The 18,813-nt window shown below is 40.0% G+C and overlaps 1 protein-coding gene across 1 annotated transcript in view; it reads left to right on the top strand.

The window, feature by feature from the left end:
• Positions 1-18,813, top strand: part of ANO10 (anoctamin 10) — a 154,376-nt gene that overhangs the window by 67,763 nt on the left and 67,800 nt on the right. Inside the window, exons 10-11 of the mRNA XM_073630309.1 lie at positions 1,151-1,342; positions 4,456-4,584. Coding sequence (XP_073486410.1) covers positions 1,151-1,342; positions 4,456-4,584 — 321 coding nt within the window. The remainder of the gene's footprint in view (positions 1-1,150; positions 1,343-4,455; positions 4,585-18,813) is intronic.

Here is an 18,813-nt window from a genome sequence, read left to right on the forward strand (position 1 = left end):
AGTGGATGCAGAAATATAAAATAACTGATGAAAATACTTACTTTTCCTGGTAAAAATACTGTTCCATCCTATCCTTTGCTACTCACATAACCCCCCAAAAAAACAGGCATTTGACCACATGATCTTTGTTGAGGATTAGAGTATAGATTAGCTAATTCTCTCTTGCAGCAAAAAAACATGACCTTTTGGCTTTTTTGTGGAACCAGCACTGGGTGGAGATTGGAGCAGCTTTTTCTCTAGTAAATGTAGGCATTCCAGCAGCCCTATTACTCATTATCTGTCCCAGGATAGCCTTATTTATTAGATGTACAGTATGCACATGTATTTTGCACAATAAAAGCAGCTTTCAGAAGCGAGAAAATGCAGCAGGCACTAGGTTAAACAAATGCCCTCTGAATGGGACCATAACTTTTCCTCTGTTTTTTATATGTTCTGTAAAAAAAAAAAAAAAAAAAAATACGAACAGAGATTAAAATAGAACTATAGGCAAAACTTTTTTTTTTTTCATTTTGGATAGATCAAGGGAGGATTATAAGCCGTCGGCTTTTTTTCGCTGTGTCCCATTGCAAACTTTTCTCTTCACTTCCTGTCCCATAGCCTAACAGGAAGTGAGAGAAAATCTCTGAAAATTAAGGGAATTTCTTGGGGACTCCCAGGTCACCAGAACTAGTGTCCCCATTGGAAGATTTCCCTTCTACTACTTTTCTGGGGACAACCCAAAATTTGAGATTTTCTTTTACTTTCACTTTCAATTATAATGGTAAACAGGATAAATGGAGAGGGTGAATCTTCTTAACAGGGACACAGACCGCAATAGAAACTGACAGGTGTTCTAATTCCTCTCCACTCTATTCAAAACTAAAACAAAGGTTTTGCTTTTAGTTATACCTTTTAAGAAAGGGTAGCCTGATGCCAGGCCAGATTATGTAATGCCTTTGACTTGTGCCGAAAGTGGACTTTACATTATTTTGTGCCTAGCCTCTGCACTAGTACATTTGACAAATGCACACACAGGCATTGGGTGGGGAAAGAGGGCTGCAGAATAATAACAATTTATGCATTTATGGTTGGAAATGTGGCACATTAAACCAATGTGTGTAGCTATCATCCCATTTTATCATGTCCTGACATTTTTTACTTTGTTTCCTAGGGAACATTTGATGACTACTTGGAATTATTCTTGCTGTATGGTTATGTCAGCCTCTTCTCATGTGTGTTTCCTGCAGCCGCCATATTAGTTGTCCTGAACAATGTTTCTGAAGTGTACACAGATGCATTAAAAATATGCCGTGTCTTTAAGCGTCCATTTTCAGATCCTTCTTCCAGCATTGGAGTATGGATGGTTAGTATTTATTTTCTTTTATGATGCTTAATAGTATTTTGAGATGAACTTAAACTAGAACTCCAGCTAAAACTTGCGTTGAACATTTAGAACCTTTGTTCTGTTTTAGTAGCTGTCTGAATTTCCATTGTGGAGATTTTACTACACTTCCTGTCCCGGATGCACAACAGGAAGTGAGAGGATATTGCTTATCCTTGGAACAAGCATGCTATTAGAAGAGTTCCTCTTTTCTCCTGTTGTGCTGGCAGCTATAACATTTTAGATTTTCCTTGATTTTATTGTATGGATACCAGGATAGAAAGTAATGCCGCGTGCACACGACCGTTTTTTCCGTCAGAATAAACTCTGACAGTATTTCTGACGGCGTTCCACTGAAACAGACTTGCATACACACGATCACACCAAATTCCGATCGTTTAGAACGCGGTGATGTACAACATGTATGACGGGACTAGAAAAAGTAGGTTAAATAGCCAGTAGCCAATAGCTGCCCTTGCGTCGTTTTTGGTCCATTGGAATAGCATACAGACGAACGGTTTTCCCGATAGGAATTGATTCCGTCAGAAAGATTTAAAACATGTTCTATTTCTAGGTCCGTCAGAATTTTCGCAAGAAAAGGTCCGATGTAACCCACACATGATCGGATTATCCGATGCAATTATTCCGTCGGACCTTTCTGCCGGAAAGTCTGGTTGTGTGTACGCGGCATTAGAGTGAATCTAACTCAATAAAATAAAGCTTTGAATTAATAATCCTAAATTCTAAATTGGGGGGTGGAGTTTTACTCTTTCGCACTTTATTGAAATTGGACTCTAGATAATTAATTGAAGCATAGTAGGTGCTCCTACTCAGGAGTCTCTGGCGCTGTGCCTTAGTGTAGCCTTTTGTTGTATGTTGAGGTCCAGGATGGTTCCCCCGTTAAGGGTTAATCCTTGTGAGGGTTGAGTCTCACTGTTAACCCTTCCCCTTAATTTACTAAGAAGAGAGTACCCCTAGATGGGACTTTAATAGACCACCAAACACTGGATAAATGTAAACAAAGTTTATTGCACAAATATGGAACAATAATACGTTCCTCTACACAGACGATGCTCCTACAGGGCATAGGGATTTTGTGACCATTGGCTGGTACATGCTAACCATGCAGCCTTATTTAAGGCTCTGATCTGCTTCCGGCTAACTGCCCTCAAAAAGTACACATTGCCAAAATCTCATCATTCTCACACACCGATCATCACACTGATGCGGGAATAGATTTCTCCAAGCCAACTATTTTCTTGAATGGCGTCCTATGCCTCTGCTGACATTGTGACTTATATTTTGACTTGTTTCAAGCTCCTGATATGGAATCGCTTCAATTGAGCTAATACATGTGACCATTCTCCATCTTGTACCCCTGACGAAGGTGTTAAAAACCGGAAACGCGTCGGGTATTAGGGCACTTTACCCATTGGAGAGTACCAGGGTCATTTTTGTGTATTGTATTTCATTTGCTTTTTGTGTTTTGTTTTGCTTCATGCACTACTAGACGTTACAGGTCTTTTTATATTTATATATACTCACTTGTCTTATTGTTCCATATTTGTGCAAAAAACTTTATTTACCTTTATCCAGTGTTTGGTAGTCTATTAAAGTCCCATCTAGGGGGTACTCTCTTCTTGGTACATCTAACTAGGGATGGGACCACCACACTTTGTCTGACATGGTGGAAGTCTCTCATTTTCTTCCCCTTAATTTAAGGTGGGTAAAGCTGAGCTTATTCATTATCTATATATAAATGTTGCAGCTTATGGGCTCAAGTTAGCGCAGAGGGAAGAGGACATGGCCCTAAAAACCAGAGGTGGGGGACTCGAGTCACATGACTTGACTCGAGTCGGACTCGAGTCACCTGTTTGAGGACTTGTGACTTGCTTGACAAAATTAAATAAATGACTCGACTTGACTTTGACTTGCCACTAATGACTTGCGACTTGACTTTGACTTGGGCTATTTGACTTGCAATGACTTGCAATGACTTGGCACCACCAGTGCTGTGTCTTGGCCTAGGCAAAATATGCCAAGAAAAAAGCACTAAGCAGTTTTGTTAATGTTGAAAATGAAACAAAACCTTTCCTGAAAACTGACTTTTAACTAATTTTAAGGATGGAAATGGGGTAGATCAGTATTTTGACTTAATTTGTGACTTGACCAAAATAAATGACTTGACTTGACTTGCTTGACTTCTAGCAGGGACTCGACTTGACTTGCTTGCTTTTCGCCACAGTAACTTGGGACTTGCTTATGACTTGAAGGTTAAGACTTGAGACTTGCTTGTGACTTGCACATGTGTGACTTACCCCCATGTCTGCTAAAAACGCATTAGCTGTACCCTTTCTGATGGACATGCGTCTGGTGGTATTTTGCCTATATTAATGCCTGTGTCAATTCTCCTCCTTTTGTTAGTACATTAGATTTTCTTTTTATAATTTATTAAGAGTTTTACAGTTATGAACTAGGCTGGTGCACCTTCTTGTTATGTTTGTGTTATAGCATGCAGATAAGTTCCTCTAAGACACATTTGATCTCTATGTCCTTTTATCTAGATATGAGTCAGTGGAGATTTATACTTGACCTGTGGAGGCATGTAAAATAAAACATACAACCTCTGACTGGAGGCTCCACGTCTGCAAACTGTCATTCATAATAGTAATTTCCATACACAATAAAGATTGCTACTCTGTACAGTGTACAGCTCAGTACACATTTAACTATGTTTTCCTTACGGATTAAATGCAACTTTGTTATATTAAGCACAGTCCTAGAGACATAACACGTTTATGTTGGCCAATAAAAAGTTTTATTCCCAAAACCTTTAAACAGCAGCGCCATCCATAGGCCATTCAAAGAAATTGAAAAACGATTTTGAGCACTGTACGATCTAGAACAAAATCCACAGAATGACCCTTTTTGAAAAACCATATGCATATTTCTCACATGACAACATCCAGGTCAGCTGGTAGGTTGTACAGGCCCCATGCATTGTGTTGTAGGATGAGGCAGGGGACAGGTTTGCTGTCAATATGCATGATCACTGGAAGTAATATTGGACAGTATTTGTCATTGTTTCCTTTTAGTTGGCGTTTGAAACTATGGGTGTTATCGCAGTAGTCACCAACTGTGCTCTTCTTGGTATGTCTCCACAAATCCAAGCAATGCTTCAAGACTGGCACCTGGACCCCTTTCTGACAGTCGTTGTTTTAGAGGTACTCCTGAGTTTTCAATTATATTCATTTATTTTTACATACATATAGTGCATGTTTCGTGTTGTGCAGTTGGAGTGTGGTGTGCCTTAGATGAGCATTATTATGCAGGATTTATATAGTAACAGTTTGCGCAGCACTTTACCACGTTATTGCATTGCACACGTTTAAGGCTTACCACACATGTTATGTTATACAGTGGGGCAAAAATGTATTTAGTCAGCCACCAATTGTGCAAGTTCTGCCACTTAAAAAGATGAGAGAGGTCTGTAATAGTCATCATAGGTATACCTCAACTATGAGAGACAAAATGTGGAAACAAATCCAGACAATGATTTTTGAAAGAATTTATTTGCAAATTATGGTGGAAATTAAGTATTTGGTCACCTACAAACAAGCAAGATTTCTGACTCTCACAGACCTGTATCTTCTTCTTTAAGAGGCTCCTCTGTCCGCCACTCATTACCTGTATTAATGGCACCTGTTTGAACTTGTTATCAGTATAAAAGACACCTGTCCACAACCTCAAACAGTCACACTCCAAACTCCATTATAGTGAAGACCAAAGAGCTGTCGAAGGACACCAGAAACAAAATTGTAGACCTGCACCAGGCTGGGAAGACTGAATCTACAATGGGCAAGCAGCTTGGTGTGAAGAAATCAATTGTGGGAGCAATAATTAGAAAATGGAAGACATACAAGACCACTGATAATCTCCCTCGATCTGGGACTCCACACAACTCGTCGTGTTTGGAGGAGAGAGAATGCTGAGTTGCAACCAAAGAACACCATACCTACTGTGAAGCATGGGGGTGGCAACATCATGCTCTGGGGCTGTTTCTCTGCAAAGGGAACAGGACGACTGATCCGTGTACATGAAAGAATGAATGGGGCCATATATTGTGACATTTTGAGTGCAAGCCTCCTCCCATCAGCAAGGGCATTGAAGATGAAACGTGGCTGGGTCTTTCAGCATGACAATGATCCCAAACACACCGCCCGGGCAACGAAGGAGTGGCTTCATAAGAAGCATTTCAAGGTCCTGGAGTGGCCTAGCCAGTCTCCAGATCTCAACCCCATAGAAAACTATTGGAGGGAGTTGAACGTCTGTGTTACCCAGCGACAGCCCCAAAACATCACTGCTCTAGAGGAGATCTGACCAAATACTTATTTTCCACCATAATTTGCAAATCAATTCTTTCAAAAATCAGACAATGTGATTGTCTGGATTTGTTTCCACATTTTGTCTCTCATAGTTGAGGTATACCTATGATGACAATTACAGGCCTCTCTCATCTTTTTAAGTGGAAGAACTTGCACAATTGGTGGCTGACTAAATACTTTTTTGCCCCACTGTAATTTGATTGTACAATCTCCTTTAAATTTACCACCAAGGATGTAATACAATGGCCTGCCTGATTGGACACATTGATTGTATAGTGTAGGTAGGTCCTCTTATTACATAGTTTTGGTAACTCTAAAGTAGATTGTACAGGCATATTGTAAAGTGTGTATGAGCCGTACATACGTTTACATGGGTTACCATTCATCCCTGTGGAGGTAGAATTTTGCAAGAAACTGCACCAATAATGCAATAACAGTACCCAGGGTTTTTTTTCAGCAGGAACGCACTGTATGTAATGGCAAGAGGTGCTGGGGTGTGCTGCAGGGTCTATTGATGCTGGCTGGAGGGGAATCTATTTTTGCAGGGGGGTCTATTGTTGCTGGGGGTGGGTCTTATATTGCTGGGGGGGGTCAGTTATTGCTGGGAGAGATCTACTGTTGAGGAAGGGGTCTATTATTGCTGGCTGCTGAAGAGTCTATCAATGCTGGCTGTGGGTAGATCTGCTGTGGGGGTGACCTATTGTTGCTGGGGTGGGTCTATTGTTGCTAGGGGATTTATTGTTGCTGGGGGGGGTTCAGGTGGTCCATTGTTGTTGGGGTGATCTATTGTTGCTGGAGGGGGCGCTATTGTTACTGGCTGCAGGGGATCTATTTTACTTTACTCTTGTTATCAATAACAAAGTCCATACAAATTACTTATCACCACAAAATGATACTTGGTTCTGTATTCGCTTAAAGGGCAGTAGTAGGAGGTGGCTAGGAGGTGGAACCAAGGAATGGTGCTTGCAGGGGCAGAGAAAAGGGGTGACTCAGATAGGGGGAGTTTCTGCACCTCATTCTCTGAGAAAAAAAAACAGTACCACATTAATAACACAAACATGGAAATGGAGTTTAGTTGCCCAAAGTTGGGCTAGCTACTCGTGTAAATGTATAGAAAACTATAAATGATGTCATCATTGTCTAGATTGCTATAGTAATGGTAACCATACATTCTGGTGCAGTCTCTGTAAAAGATTTCCTACTGTTGTATAGAAAATAGGGGACATTCTTCTTCTATGATTGCAGGGACTTCCAACGTGTCTTATTTGCCCTGTGTCCCTACATTCCCATATTGTAGCTCTAAAATTGTTCTCGTTAAATCTTAGTGTGTATAAGAACCTTAGTATGGAACTGGTATGTTTGTTTTTTTCACTAACTGTCAGTGTAGATTACACATCATACTGAAGTATGGTGAGAGCAGCATGTAATAATCCTCAGAGGAGAAATGATGGAGTATTCTGTCACAAACCAAATGTATGTGCCTGCTTCAATTCCCACTAATGCCTGAGCAGCTTTGGATTGGGCATAGTAAGATGGATTCTTTTTAAATGTGTTGTCAATATGGAGCTGCCATGGTCACTTAAACACCATACACTTGTGTAAGCTAAGCAATGAGCAGGCTAAGAGCTGCTGTATATATGTGTAGAAACTGGCCTTCGTTTAGGAACAACATATTTTTTAAGGCTACATTGAACTGGTTTATATGAATTATTTCCAATTGTGTGCAGTATCTAATTTTGAGTGTACTGAAACGAAGTGCTAAATGCACAAATATTTGTATTTATAGACAAATATGCTATAATATTCTAAAACTGCAATTTTGCGAAAATCTAATTTTTAGAGTGGATAGTAAAATGCTTTTTGACCTTCAGACCTCATGCACACTGGATGTTTTTGCAGCTGCTCCTTGGGGCATCTAGAGTTTTTTTCCTGCCTCTAATCTGCCCTGTATGTTAGACAGGGAAGACTGGGAGGACTGTCTTGAGCAATGTCCCAAGTTGGTAATCTCCTCTAGAGATAAATTAATACAAATAAAGTTTTTACATTGATTATATTATTACCCCCGGTGAGATTGCAAAGAATATACCCAGACAGAGGCGCACATTGTCATCGCTGCCAGACTCAGTTGGGTACCTACTTTCACATGTGAGTGCCCTAAGGATTTTCACCTTTTGATATTTGAGCCTATTAACCATAGGCTTGAGGTGTCTTCCCCTATGTCTCTGGAACTGGTCCTATTGTGGATACCTGATGATGCTCAGAGGTCCCATCATAGCAAAATATTGATTTCTTATTTATCATTTTATGCCAAGAAGGAAATTCCTTGTAAGTGGTCCTCCCCCCTCTCCTGCTTTGTCGTTCTGGGAAGCAATGATTGATGTTGCGTTGCCTCTTTACCGACTGACATACATTAGTCATGGTTGCCTCTGGAAGTTCATCAAGGTTTGACAGCCATGGACCTCCCAGTAGAGTGGATTGGATATGTGCCCCTCCCTCCACTTGACAAGTGGGTTGGGGTGTTTTGTAACCCCCCCCCCCCATGTCTCCCCCAGCCCCCTCCCCGCCCTCACTTTTTTCCACATTCTCCTTTGGGATATTATAATTTATCTTAATATGTGAATGTTGAGATTGGTCCTATGGGACTGTAGTACATTTTACAGTTTATTTGTCTCACTGAGCTACTACTTGATATTTTTTGCATTCTGTCTACTTTTTCAATTTGTACTGATTGTACTATGTTACGCCACGTCATACAGTTTGTGTTTGTTTTTTTTTCATGTATGTTAAATTTTTAATCCTTTATTAATCAATCCTGATTGTTAAAAAAACTTGCCTGCATGTTAGCCTATGTGTCCATGCACACATAGGCTTTTAGCATCCTGCGTGCATGAGGCCTCAAAATGCTACATACACTAGCATAAATGTTACATTTTGTTCTTGTGTGTGGCCATACGCCCCCCCTTTCCAAGCTCCACTTCTACATTCAATAGGTTGCTTGTCAGAACAGGGCAAAAAGGATAGGCACAGACACAGATTTATCAAACCTTTTTTTTTTTTTTAAGAGAGAACAATTGTTGGAATTGCAAGACCTAGTTGAAAACACTGTCAATTTGCAAACAACAAATTGCTAGATTGTTGTAGACATAACCTAATCTAAAAGCAGACAATGACACTGAAACACATGTATGACACCTATATGGCACAGTAAGCACGCTTATAACTCTAGATCTACTGATGGTTTGAAAATGTAGTTTTTACTAAAGGCAATCTTTTCTTGTGCTCATTTTAAATTGCCCAAATGTGTTATTTCTTAAGTTAAGTCACCACAATAAAGTCAAATGTTACCTAAAAGTAAACTTTCCTCCAGGGAAGATATATATAAGGGGAGATATGATGGAGATACACAAATATCTTAATGATGATTCTAGAATATTCAGTCACTGGGAGCTTAGGAAGACATGTGGCCACTCAAGGAAGTTGGAGGAGAAGTGGTTTAACCTTAAACTGCTTAAGGGGGTCTTCACTGTGAGAGTGGTAAGGATGTGGAACTACCTTCCTCAATCGGTGGTGTCAGCAGGAAGTGTTGATAATTTCAAAAACTCTCAGGCCCCTTTCACACTAGCGGTCAGATTGGGTCCGATTGGACCCTCCATTCTCCTCTATGGACCAGTGGGTCTAAATGGACATGTGTCAGTTTACACCCGCTTAGATCCAATCTGATCCACTAAAAACAGATGCATAAGAATCCGTTCTGCTTCCATCTAGTAGATCAAATTGGATAGCAGTTGTGATGTAATTGGACAGGCAGTCTGTTTACATCAGACCCCCCCCCCCCCCCAAAGAGAGTGTGTTCGCTCCACAGAGCCTGCTTAGCGGAGATCAGTGGACAGATCCCCAGCCGAGCAAGAGAACTCCTGGCAGAGTCTATCCTGTTTCAAAGGGGCCTTAGATGGGCATCTTGGTGAATGCAATATACAGGAGTATGGGGTGTGTTTTTGACATAAACACACCCACACAGGTTGGACTGGTGTCTTAATTTAACCTTACTTACTATGTAAATAAATACTGTATCAGCAAAAAAAGAGATTTTCTACCCTCCTTCTGCCTTGCAACTCTGATCAAAATAAAGCATTCCTCCCAAAATCTCCGCAAAAAATTTATACTTTTGGAGTGTCGATCTGCTGTTTCACCCTCTGTGCTCAATGGTTCCTCCCTCAAACATCCTACATTAGCAGAGAACACAATAGTTAGATTGGGGTTATCTGGAGGAACCAATGAGCACAGCAGGGGAAACAGGAGATTAAAATTCCCAGAAATGTTCCACAGAGACTTCAGGGGGCAATTTTATCTGAACAAAACATTGTGTAAAAACTCTTATGTGCCTTTTTCAAAAAGCGGTGACATACAGTATATATAAAAAGCCTAATCAGGCAAGTAGGCAACCATAAATAATTTTAGTTGGTTATTTATTAGGAAGAGTTGAGATCCTGACCTTTTTTTTGTATCGTGTCTGTGGGCAGTAAGGGCTCATGCATACTTAGTAGTATTGTGCCCCATGACTTCTGTCCATATTTCCTTTATGCCCAGCTACTGTACATCTCTAAGTAACTGCACATACAGTAAGGGCTTTACCTTTTATTATTTGAATTGTTTCAGTGGCATCTAGGCAGATGGTGTTTTTGAATTTTGTCAGAGAAAATCAGATACGCTGTGTTGAGGTGGGATAGAATGAAAAGCTTTGCTTATTTTTATTTATTATTTATATACTCTTTATTAGACATTATTCATAACTTTTTGTTTTTCAACACAATTACACAAACACTTTGCAACCACCAACAATTACAGTTACAGTTTTGATTGTCTCCAGCTATTATATTATTACCATACACCCTTAGTGCATTATAAACAAAAAAAATATATATATAAAATACTCAAAAGAAAAGACAAAATCATATATAGTAATGCTCTTATTGAGGCTCCGACTCGGAATGACGCTCTGCTGGACCTGCTAATTTCAAGCCATGCAGAGCTTATTACCAATATTCATATAAAAGAACATCTGGGTAGCAGTGACCATATTATGATTTCATTTAATGTTAGCTGTAAGCAACAAACACATACGGGAAATATAAAAACACTTAACTTTAAGAGAGCAATTTTTCCAAGGATGAGGGTTGCTTTCCAAGACTTATGCCCTGTACACACGGTCGTTTTTTCCGATGGAAAAAGTCCGATCGGATTAAGTTGTCGGAAATTCTTATCCTGTGTGGGCTGCATCGGATTTTTACCGTCAGAATTTCCGACACACAAAGTTTGAGAGCAGGATATAAAATTTTCCGACAACAAAATCCGATCATTTAAATTCCGATCAGACAGATCCGACACACAAAGTGCCACGCATGCTCAATAAATTAAGAGCCAAAAGCTATTGGCTACTGCCCGGTTTATAGTCCTGACGTACGTGTTTTACGTCATTGCGTTCAGCACGATTGGGTTTTCTGACAACTTTGTGCGACCGTGTGTATGCAAGACAAGTTTGAGCCAACATCCGTCAGAAAAAAATCCGATGGATTTCGTTGACATTTTTGTCGGAATGTCCGATCGTTTGTACAGGGAATGAGACTGGGAGGGAATATTGGCATCGATGAACACAGAACAGAAATGGGAATTCTTCAAAAAGTCTGTGTGCGAACTCACCGCAAAGTATATTCCCATGGCCAATAAGTTTAAAAGGCTAAAAATAAAACCTATGTGGCTCACGGCCAAAGTTATAAAAAGCTAAGCATAATAAGAAAAGAGCTTTTAAAAAATATAAAAATGAAGAAACACTATCATAGTTTAAATTTTACAAAGAATATAAGAGAATATGTAAAAGGGAAATCAAGGATGCCAAAATTCAAAACTTACGACAGATTACAAAAGGTAGTAGGACAAACCCCCAAAAAATCTTCAAACATAATAATAGTAAAAAGGTCAGGTCTGAGTATGTAGGCCGTTTACAAAATAATCTGAAGTGGGTGACTGGGGACAAAGAGAAGGTACATTTTATTTAAATCCTTTCTTAAGCTCTGTGTATACAAAGGAGCATGGGGTAGATTGTGTCCATAATGGGGATGGTATTGACACAGCCCCAAATGATCCACAATGGCTCAAAAGTGATCTGATCCAGAAATATTTAGACAGCATAAAGGTGGATAAAGCACCTGGACCAGATGGCATCCACCCAGGGATCCTAAAAGAATTGAGCTCTGTCATTTCAAAGCCATTGTTTCTAATTTTTAGGGACTCGTTAATGACTGGAATGCTACCACTGGATTGGCGTAGGGTCAATGTGGTACCTATATGTAAAAAAGGGTCAAAGTCTTTACTGAGTAACTACAGACCTGTTAGTTTAACTCCTATAGTCGGGAAGATACTAGAAAGTTCAATAAAAGACCACATAGGTTTAAGGGGTGCATATAGTGAACTTTGTGTTGAATTATTCACTTTAAGGTCATCGCAGAGGACAAGGGGGCACTCTCTACATCTAGAGAGAAATCATTAATATATGCCACCTGTATATCCAAAACTGTTGGTTTATAATAGACATATTGTATATTTTAATATAGTAGAGATGTTCCATTCAAAACTGCATATATCTGTTTCAGGCTAATTGGCTGTCATAAAAAACAGCATAGGGAGGGCACCAGGTGAGTATGTTAAAACCGTAATGACACTTTATTAGCAGACATCTACATCCTGTAAAACACATGCAGGGGTTGTGCCATAAAGGCAAGCAGCTGTCATGGTGGAACAAAGAACCATGGGGACATTAAGCTCCGACTTGCGTGAAAGGAGATGACTCGGGCAGCGCCCAGAGCTCTTGCACGCCACTGTCCAGGTCAGAAGAACCGACCGACAAGCAAGGGAGGAGGTGGGTAGCAATGCATTTAAGGCCTAGCCTCCTTCCTCAGCCTGACGAAGGAGGCCTCGGAAACGCATTGTTGCCCGCCCCCTCCTTTGCTTATCTGTCGGTTTTTCTGACCATGACAGTGGCCTGCAAGTGCTCTGGACGCTGCCAGAGTCATCTCCTTTCACAGCGGGTCCTACAGTTCCCTGTTCCATCGTGACAGCTGCTTGCCATCATGGCTTACCGCACAACCCCTGCATGTGGTTTACAGGATACCTTGATGTAAGTGTTTGCTGATAAAGTGTCATCACTGTTTTAATACATACTCACCTGGCACCCTCCCTTTGCTGTTTTTTTTCTGTCAGTCTTGAGGAAATCCCCATTTTCCAGCCTGGGGAGCTGCCTGTGAATAATCGTTTTTCTCATCCATAAGCAGCCAGTGGATCAATCTGTCATGGGATTCATTTTGTACCTCTTCACACCACCAAAGACTGTATGGACTTTTGTTTGAGCTTAAATTCAGATTTATATTGATGATTCATCTTGTTTGCTGTCAGTGAGTGCTGACTCAAATGCTACTGGTTTGTTTGTGATACATTGTAATTGGCTGTCATCAATGCTGTGCACATAAACTGCTTTTGTAGACTTGGATTTATGTAGGAAGACTACTGTGTTCTCACTCATGAAGTGGGGGGGGGCTGTTTGGTTCATTTTGGCCCACATCATTTTAACTTGTCTGGTTAGTCTTTGCCATCAGTCCATAAGTTCTACTTTAAAGAAAGGCCAGCTTTAAGGTCATGAACTTGTCCCATTAATCTACAGATTAGGGATAAAAAAATTGACTAAAGGAAACCTGTCAAAAGAAAAATAATGTGGCTGTTGTGGTTGACATCTACTCTAACACTCATTGAGAAGCATTGAGTGGCAGCTCGTATATTCCATGACAAGTGTGCTCTTAGGGCATTGAAGAGTACTATACACTTGGTATTATGCATAACATATCCTATCCCTTTTACCTTTCATATGTTTGAACTGTGATTTTCAATACATGTTTCTGTAATCTTGTTAAAAAATATTAAAAGAATAGAGAAGGATAATGTGACATGCAATAGTTTGTTTATTTTGCTGGGGCCCATATCTCAGATGCTGTATTAAAAAGAGAGGCAAGTTTATGTACCAGAAATAAATACAGTGCCTTGAAAAAGTATTCGTACCCATTGAAATTTTCCACATTTTGTCACATTACAACCAAAAACCTAAATGTGTTTTATTGGGATTTTATGTAATAGACCAACACAAAGTGGCACATACTTCTGAGGTGGAAGGAAAAGGAAAAATGGTTTTCAAAACTTTTTACAAATAAATATCTGAAAAATGTGGCATGCATTAGAATTCAGCCCCCCCTGAGTCAATACTTTGTAAAACCACCTTTCGCTGCAAATACAGCTGCAAATCTTTTTGGGGATGTCTCTACCAGCTTTGCACATCTAGAGAGTGAAATTTTAGCTCAAGCTCTGTCAGATTGGATGGAGAACGTCTGTGAACAGCAATTTTCAAGTCTTGCCACAGATTGTCAATTGGATTTAGGTCTGTACTTTGACTGGGCCATTATAAAACATAAAAATGCTTTGATTTAAACCATTGCATTGTAGCTCTGGCTGTATGTTTAGGGTTGTTGCCCTGCTGGAAGGTGAACCTTCGCCCCAGTCTCAAGTCTTTTGCAGACTCTAACAGGTTTTCTTTTAAGATTGCCCTGTATTTGGCTCCATCCATCTTCTCATCAACTCTGACCAGCTTCCCTGTCCCTGCTGAAGAAAAGCACCCCCACAACATGATGCTGCCACCACCATGTTTCACAGTGGGGATGGTGTGTTTAGGGTGATGTACAGTGTTAGTTTTTGGCCACACATAGCCTTTTACTTTTAGGCCAAAAAGTTAAATTTTTGGCATCATCTGATCAGAGCATCTTCTTCCACATGTTTGCTGTGTCCCCCACATACATAGCTTCTCGCAAACTGCAAATGGGACTTCTTATGGATTTCTTTTAACAATGGCTTTCTTCTTGCCACTCTTCCATAAAGGCCAGATTTGTGGAGTGCACAACTAATAGGTGTCCTGTGGACAGATTCTTCTACCTGAGCTGTGGATCTCTGCAGTTTCTCCAGAGTTACCATGGGCCTCTTCTCTGATTAATACTCTCCTTGCCTGGCCTGTCCATTTAGGTGGACGGCCATGTCTTGGTAGGTTTGCAATTGTGCCATACCCTTTCCATTTTTGGATGATGGATTGAACAGTGCTCCGTGAGATGTTTAAAGCTTTGGATATTTTTTTTTATAACCTAACCCTGCTTTAAACTTCTCCACAACTTTATCCCTGGCCTGTCTGGTGTGTTCCTTTGGCCTTCATGATGCTGTTTGTTCACAAAGGTTCTCTAACAAACCTCCGAGGGCTTCACAGAACAGCTGTATTTATACTGAGATTAAAGTACACACAGGTGGACTCTATTTACTAATTAGGTGACTTCTGAAGGCAATTGGTTCCACTAGATTTTAGTTAGGGGTATCGGAATAAAGGGGGCTTAATACAAATGCACGCCACACTTTACAGATATTTATTTGTAAAAAAAACATTGAAAACCATTTATCATTTTCCTTCTACTTCACAATTATGTGCCACTTTGTATTGGTCTATCACATAAAACCTTTATTTTTTTTTTTTTGCTTGTAACATGTGGGAAATTTTAAGGGGTGTGAATACTTTTTCAAGGCACTGTAGATTGAGTCATACAGTATATACATTATATTGAATAATATAGAAAAATGTAACATAATATGTAGCTGCCTATTTCATGTCCTCTGCCTGTACTGGAGTATTCCATATCGGCATTAGCTTCTGCTTCTTGAAATCCTTTGTCCACAATCACAAATAAGCCTACTACTCTAAACCCTTTGAGGCTGTGGTTGGATATATTTCATATCAAGCTGCTTATCCTGATCTGACATTGTCTAAAAAAATAGAAGGATGACAGTGTGAGGACTGTAGCCATGGCGATGGAGCAGATGCTTGGCTCACTAATGGTAGTGTGTGTTAGTTCAGCACGCTTTATAATGAATTTTAAGTCTTCAAGAAGGTTAATCAGCAGCACAAATGATTTCAATTGACCCAATTTACTTTCTCGGTGCTTACTTAAATTAAAATGACACTTTTACTGTGGTTTAATATTTTATCATGCGCTTGTTATACATACAACACATGTTATATGTTATTGTTGTTAAAAATCTGTCATGCCCAATGGTCTTTTGTAACTCTCAGGAAGGATCAGCAATGGCAATAAATACTGTTTGCCGATTGCACTTTTCTACTTCTCCAAATCCTCTCCCTGCTCCTTTTTATTGGCTCACATTGGCTACATGAAGAAGCTCAACCAGTGCCCGTGTAACTTAAAGTGGCTGTAAACCTCAGATATTAAATATGAGCAAAGCATATCCCTCTATAGTGTGTCTCAGTTAAGAGCACTAAGTGTCATTTCTGTCTGCTGCATCTGCGATCGGCATGAGTCACTTCTGACACTTTTTCCTGACGCCAAGAGAAAAAAGGTGACACGGGAGGGACCTCCAGCAAATTGACAGCCTCTGCTCTGTTCCTATATGAAGGCAGGTGTATCCCTCCCCTCCAATCAGCTCTCAGAGCTCTTCTCACTGAGCTCAACAGACTGTAATTTCAGCTCCCTGCCCCCCATTTTCTGGCAGATCAGATAAGCTTTACAAATTCTGAACTTTGGAATTTAAGCAAATGTAGAGAAGAGAAGACTGCAGATGAACAGGTGCAACTTATGTAGGAGAATTTGTTTCATCTGTGTATCACTTGAGGCCAGTCACTTCACTGGGTATATGCAAGGATTTACAACCACTTTAATCCACAATATGACTGGCTTTAAACTGCTCTTCCATTGGGGAAAAACGTGGGTAAAGGATGAGAGCAAAGGGACTGCAGCATCAGGCAATGTTTCTGGAAACGGAAAGCAGCACAAAGTACAATCTCACCTATTCTACTTCTTCTGGTCAAGAATTTGGGTTGTGTCTTGTAGACATCATAAAAAAAACACATAGAGCATACTCCTTTTAGGCTTGATTCACACTGGTGCGATGTGGGAAACCCTGTAATTCCTGTGTGGGTTCCCGCATCGCACCTGAATCACAGGTGGTTCACACTGACATCTGCGAACCGCTGCGGGTGTCAATGTAAAGTTAACCACTTAAGGACCGAGCCTCTTTCTGAGATGTGTTGTTTACAAGTTAAAAGCAGGTTTTTTTTGCTAGAAAACCCCCAAATGTTATACATTTTTTTTTCTAACATCCTAGAGAAAAAAATGGCGGTCGTTGCAATACTTTCTGTCACACCATATTTGCGCAGCGGTCTTACAAGCGCTTTTTTTGGAAAAAATACAGTTTTTTGAATTAAAAAATAAGACAATAGTAAAGTTAGCCCTTTTTTTATATTGTGAAAGATAATGTTATGCCAAGTAAATTGATACCCAACATGTTACGCTTCAAAATTGCGCACGCTCGTGGAATGGCAACAAACTTTTACCCTTAAAAATCTCCATAGGCGACTTTTTAAAAAAATTCTGCGGGTTGCATGTTTTAAGTTACAGAGGAGGTCTAGGGCTATAATTATTGCTCTCACTCTATCGATCGCGGTGATACCTCACATGTGTGGTTTGAACACCGTTTTCATATGCGGGCGCTACTCACGTATACGTTCGGTTCTGCATGCGAGCTCGTCGGGACGGGTGCGTTTAAAATTTTATTTATTTATTTATTTGTTTTATTTTTTACATTGTTTTTTTAAAAAAAAAAAATGTCACTTTTATTCCTATTACAAGGAATGTAAACATCCCTTGTAATAGAAAAAAGCATGACAGGACCTCTTAAATATGAGATCTGGGTTTAAAAAGACCTCAGATCTCATATTTACACTAAATTGCAATTAAAAAAAAAACAAAAAAAAAAAACAAACAATTAAAAAAATGGCCCTTTGAGAGCTGTGAGCGTAAGTGATGTTTTGACGTCGCTTCCGCCCAGTAATTGTATGTAGACGGTCGGGGGCCATCTTCCTCTCACTCGTCTCCATACCCAGCTACTGACAGGACGCGATCGCCTCCGCCAACGACTCCGGTAAGCAGAGGAGGGCATCGGATCGCGGCAGGAGGGTGGGTCCGATAAAAGTATCTTGCGGCGAATCTGCTGCAGAGACCACTTTTATCTTGTAGCAGACCGCCCGCTGAAGATGAGGATACCGGGGTTATGTCAGCTAACTGCTGCCATAACAACAATATCCTCCTTCAAACAGCCGCTGTATAGCCACGGCGGGTGGTCCGTAAGTGGTTAATGACGCGAACTGTCAAATGGTACAGAAATCTGATCCCGATTCCAGTGCGGACCAAAAAAAGGGACCTGTACAATTTTGGTGCGAATGAGATGTGATTTCAGCCACACAGTTTGTATAGCTGAATTGGCATCACACAGACATCGCATGTGATGGGCGCAGAAATGCAGTGTGAATTACATGCAATGTCTGTGATCGCACCAGTGTGAACCCAGCCTTAATGTCTGTGTATACAAGACCAAAAGAGGCTAATGGCTTGTTCCCACCAGGTACATTAACCACTTCAGCACTGGAAGGATTTACCCCCTTCCTGACCAGAGCACTTTTTGCGATATGGCACTGCTTCACTTTAACTGACAATTGCGCGGTCGTACGACGTTGCACCCAAACAAAATTGACGTCCCTTTTTTCCCACAAATAGAGCTTTCTTTTGGTGGTATTTGATCACCTCTGCGGTTTTTATTTTATGTGCTATAAACAAAAAAAGAGCTACAATTTTGAAAAAAAAGCAATATTTTTTACTCTTTGCTATAATAAATATCCCCAAAAAATATATAAAAAAACATTTTTTTTCCTCAGTTTAAGCCGATATGTATTCTTCTACATATTTTTGGTAAAAAAAAAAATCGCAATAAGCGTATATTGATTGGTTTGCGCAAAAGTTATAGCATCTACAAAATTGGGAATAGATTTATAGCATTTTTATTATTATTATTCTTTTTTATTAGTAGTGGCAGTGATCTGCGATTTTTATCTTGACTGCAACATTATGGCAGACACTTTTGACACAA

Source organism: Aquarana catesbeiana, linkage group LG05 (genome assembly GCF_042186555.1).
Source record: "Aquarana catesbeiana isolate 2022-GZ linkage group LG05, ASM4218655v1, whole genome shotgun sequence".
Classification (NCBI taxonomy): Eukaryota; Metazoa; Chordata; class Amphibia; order Anura; family Ranidae; genus Aquarana; species Aquarana catesbeiana.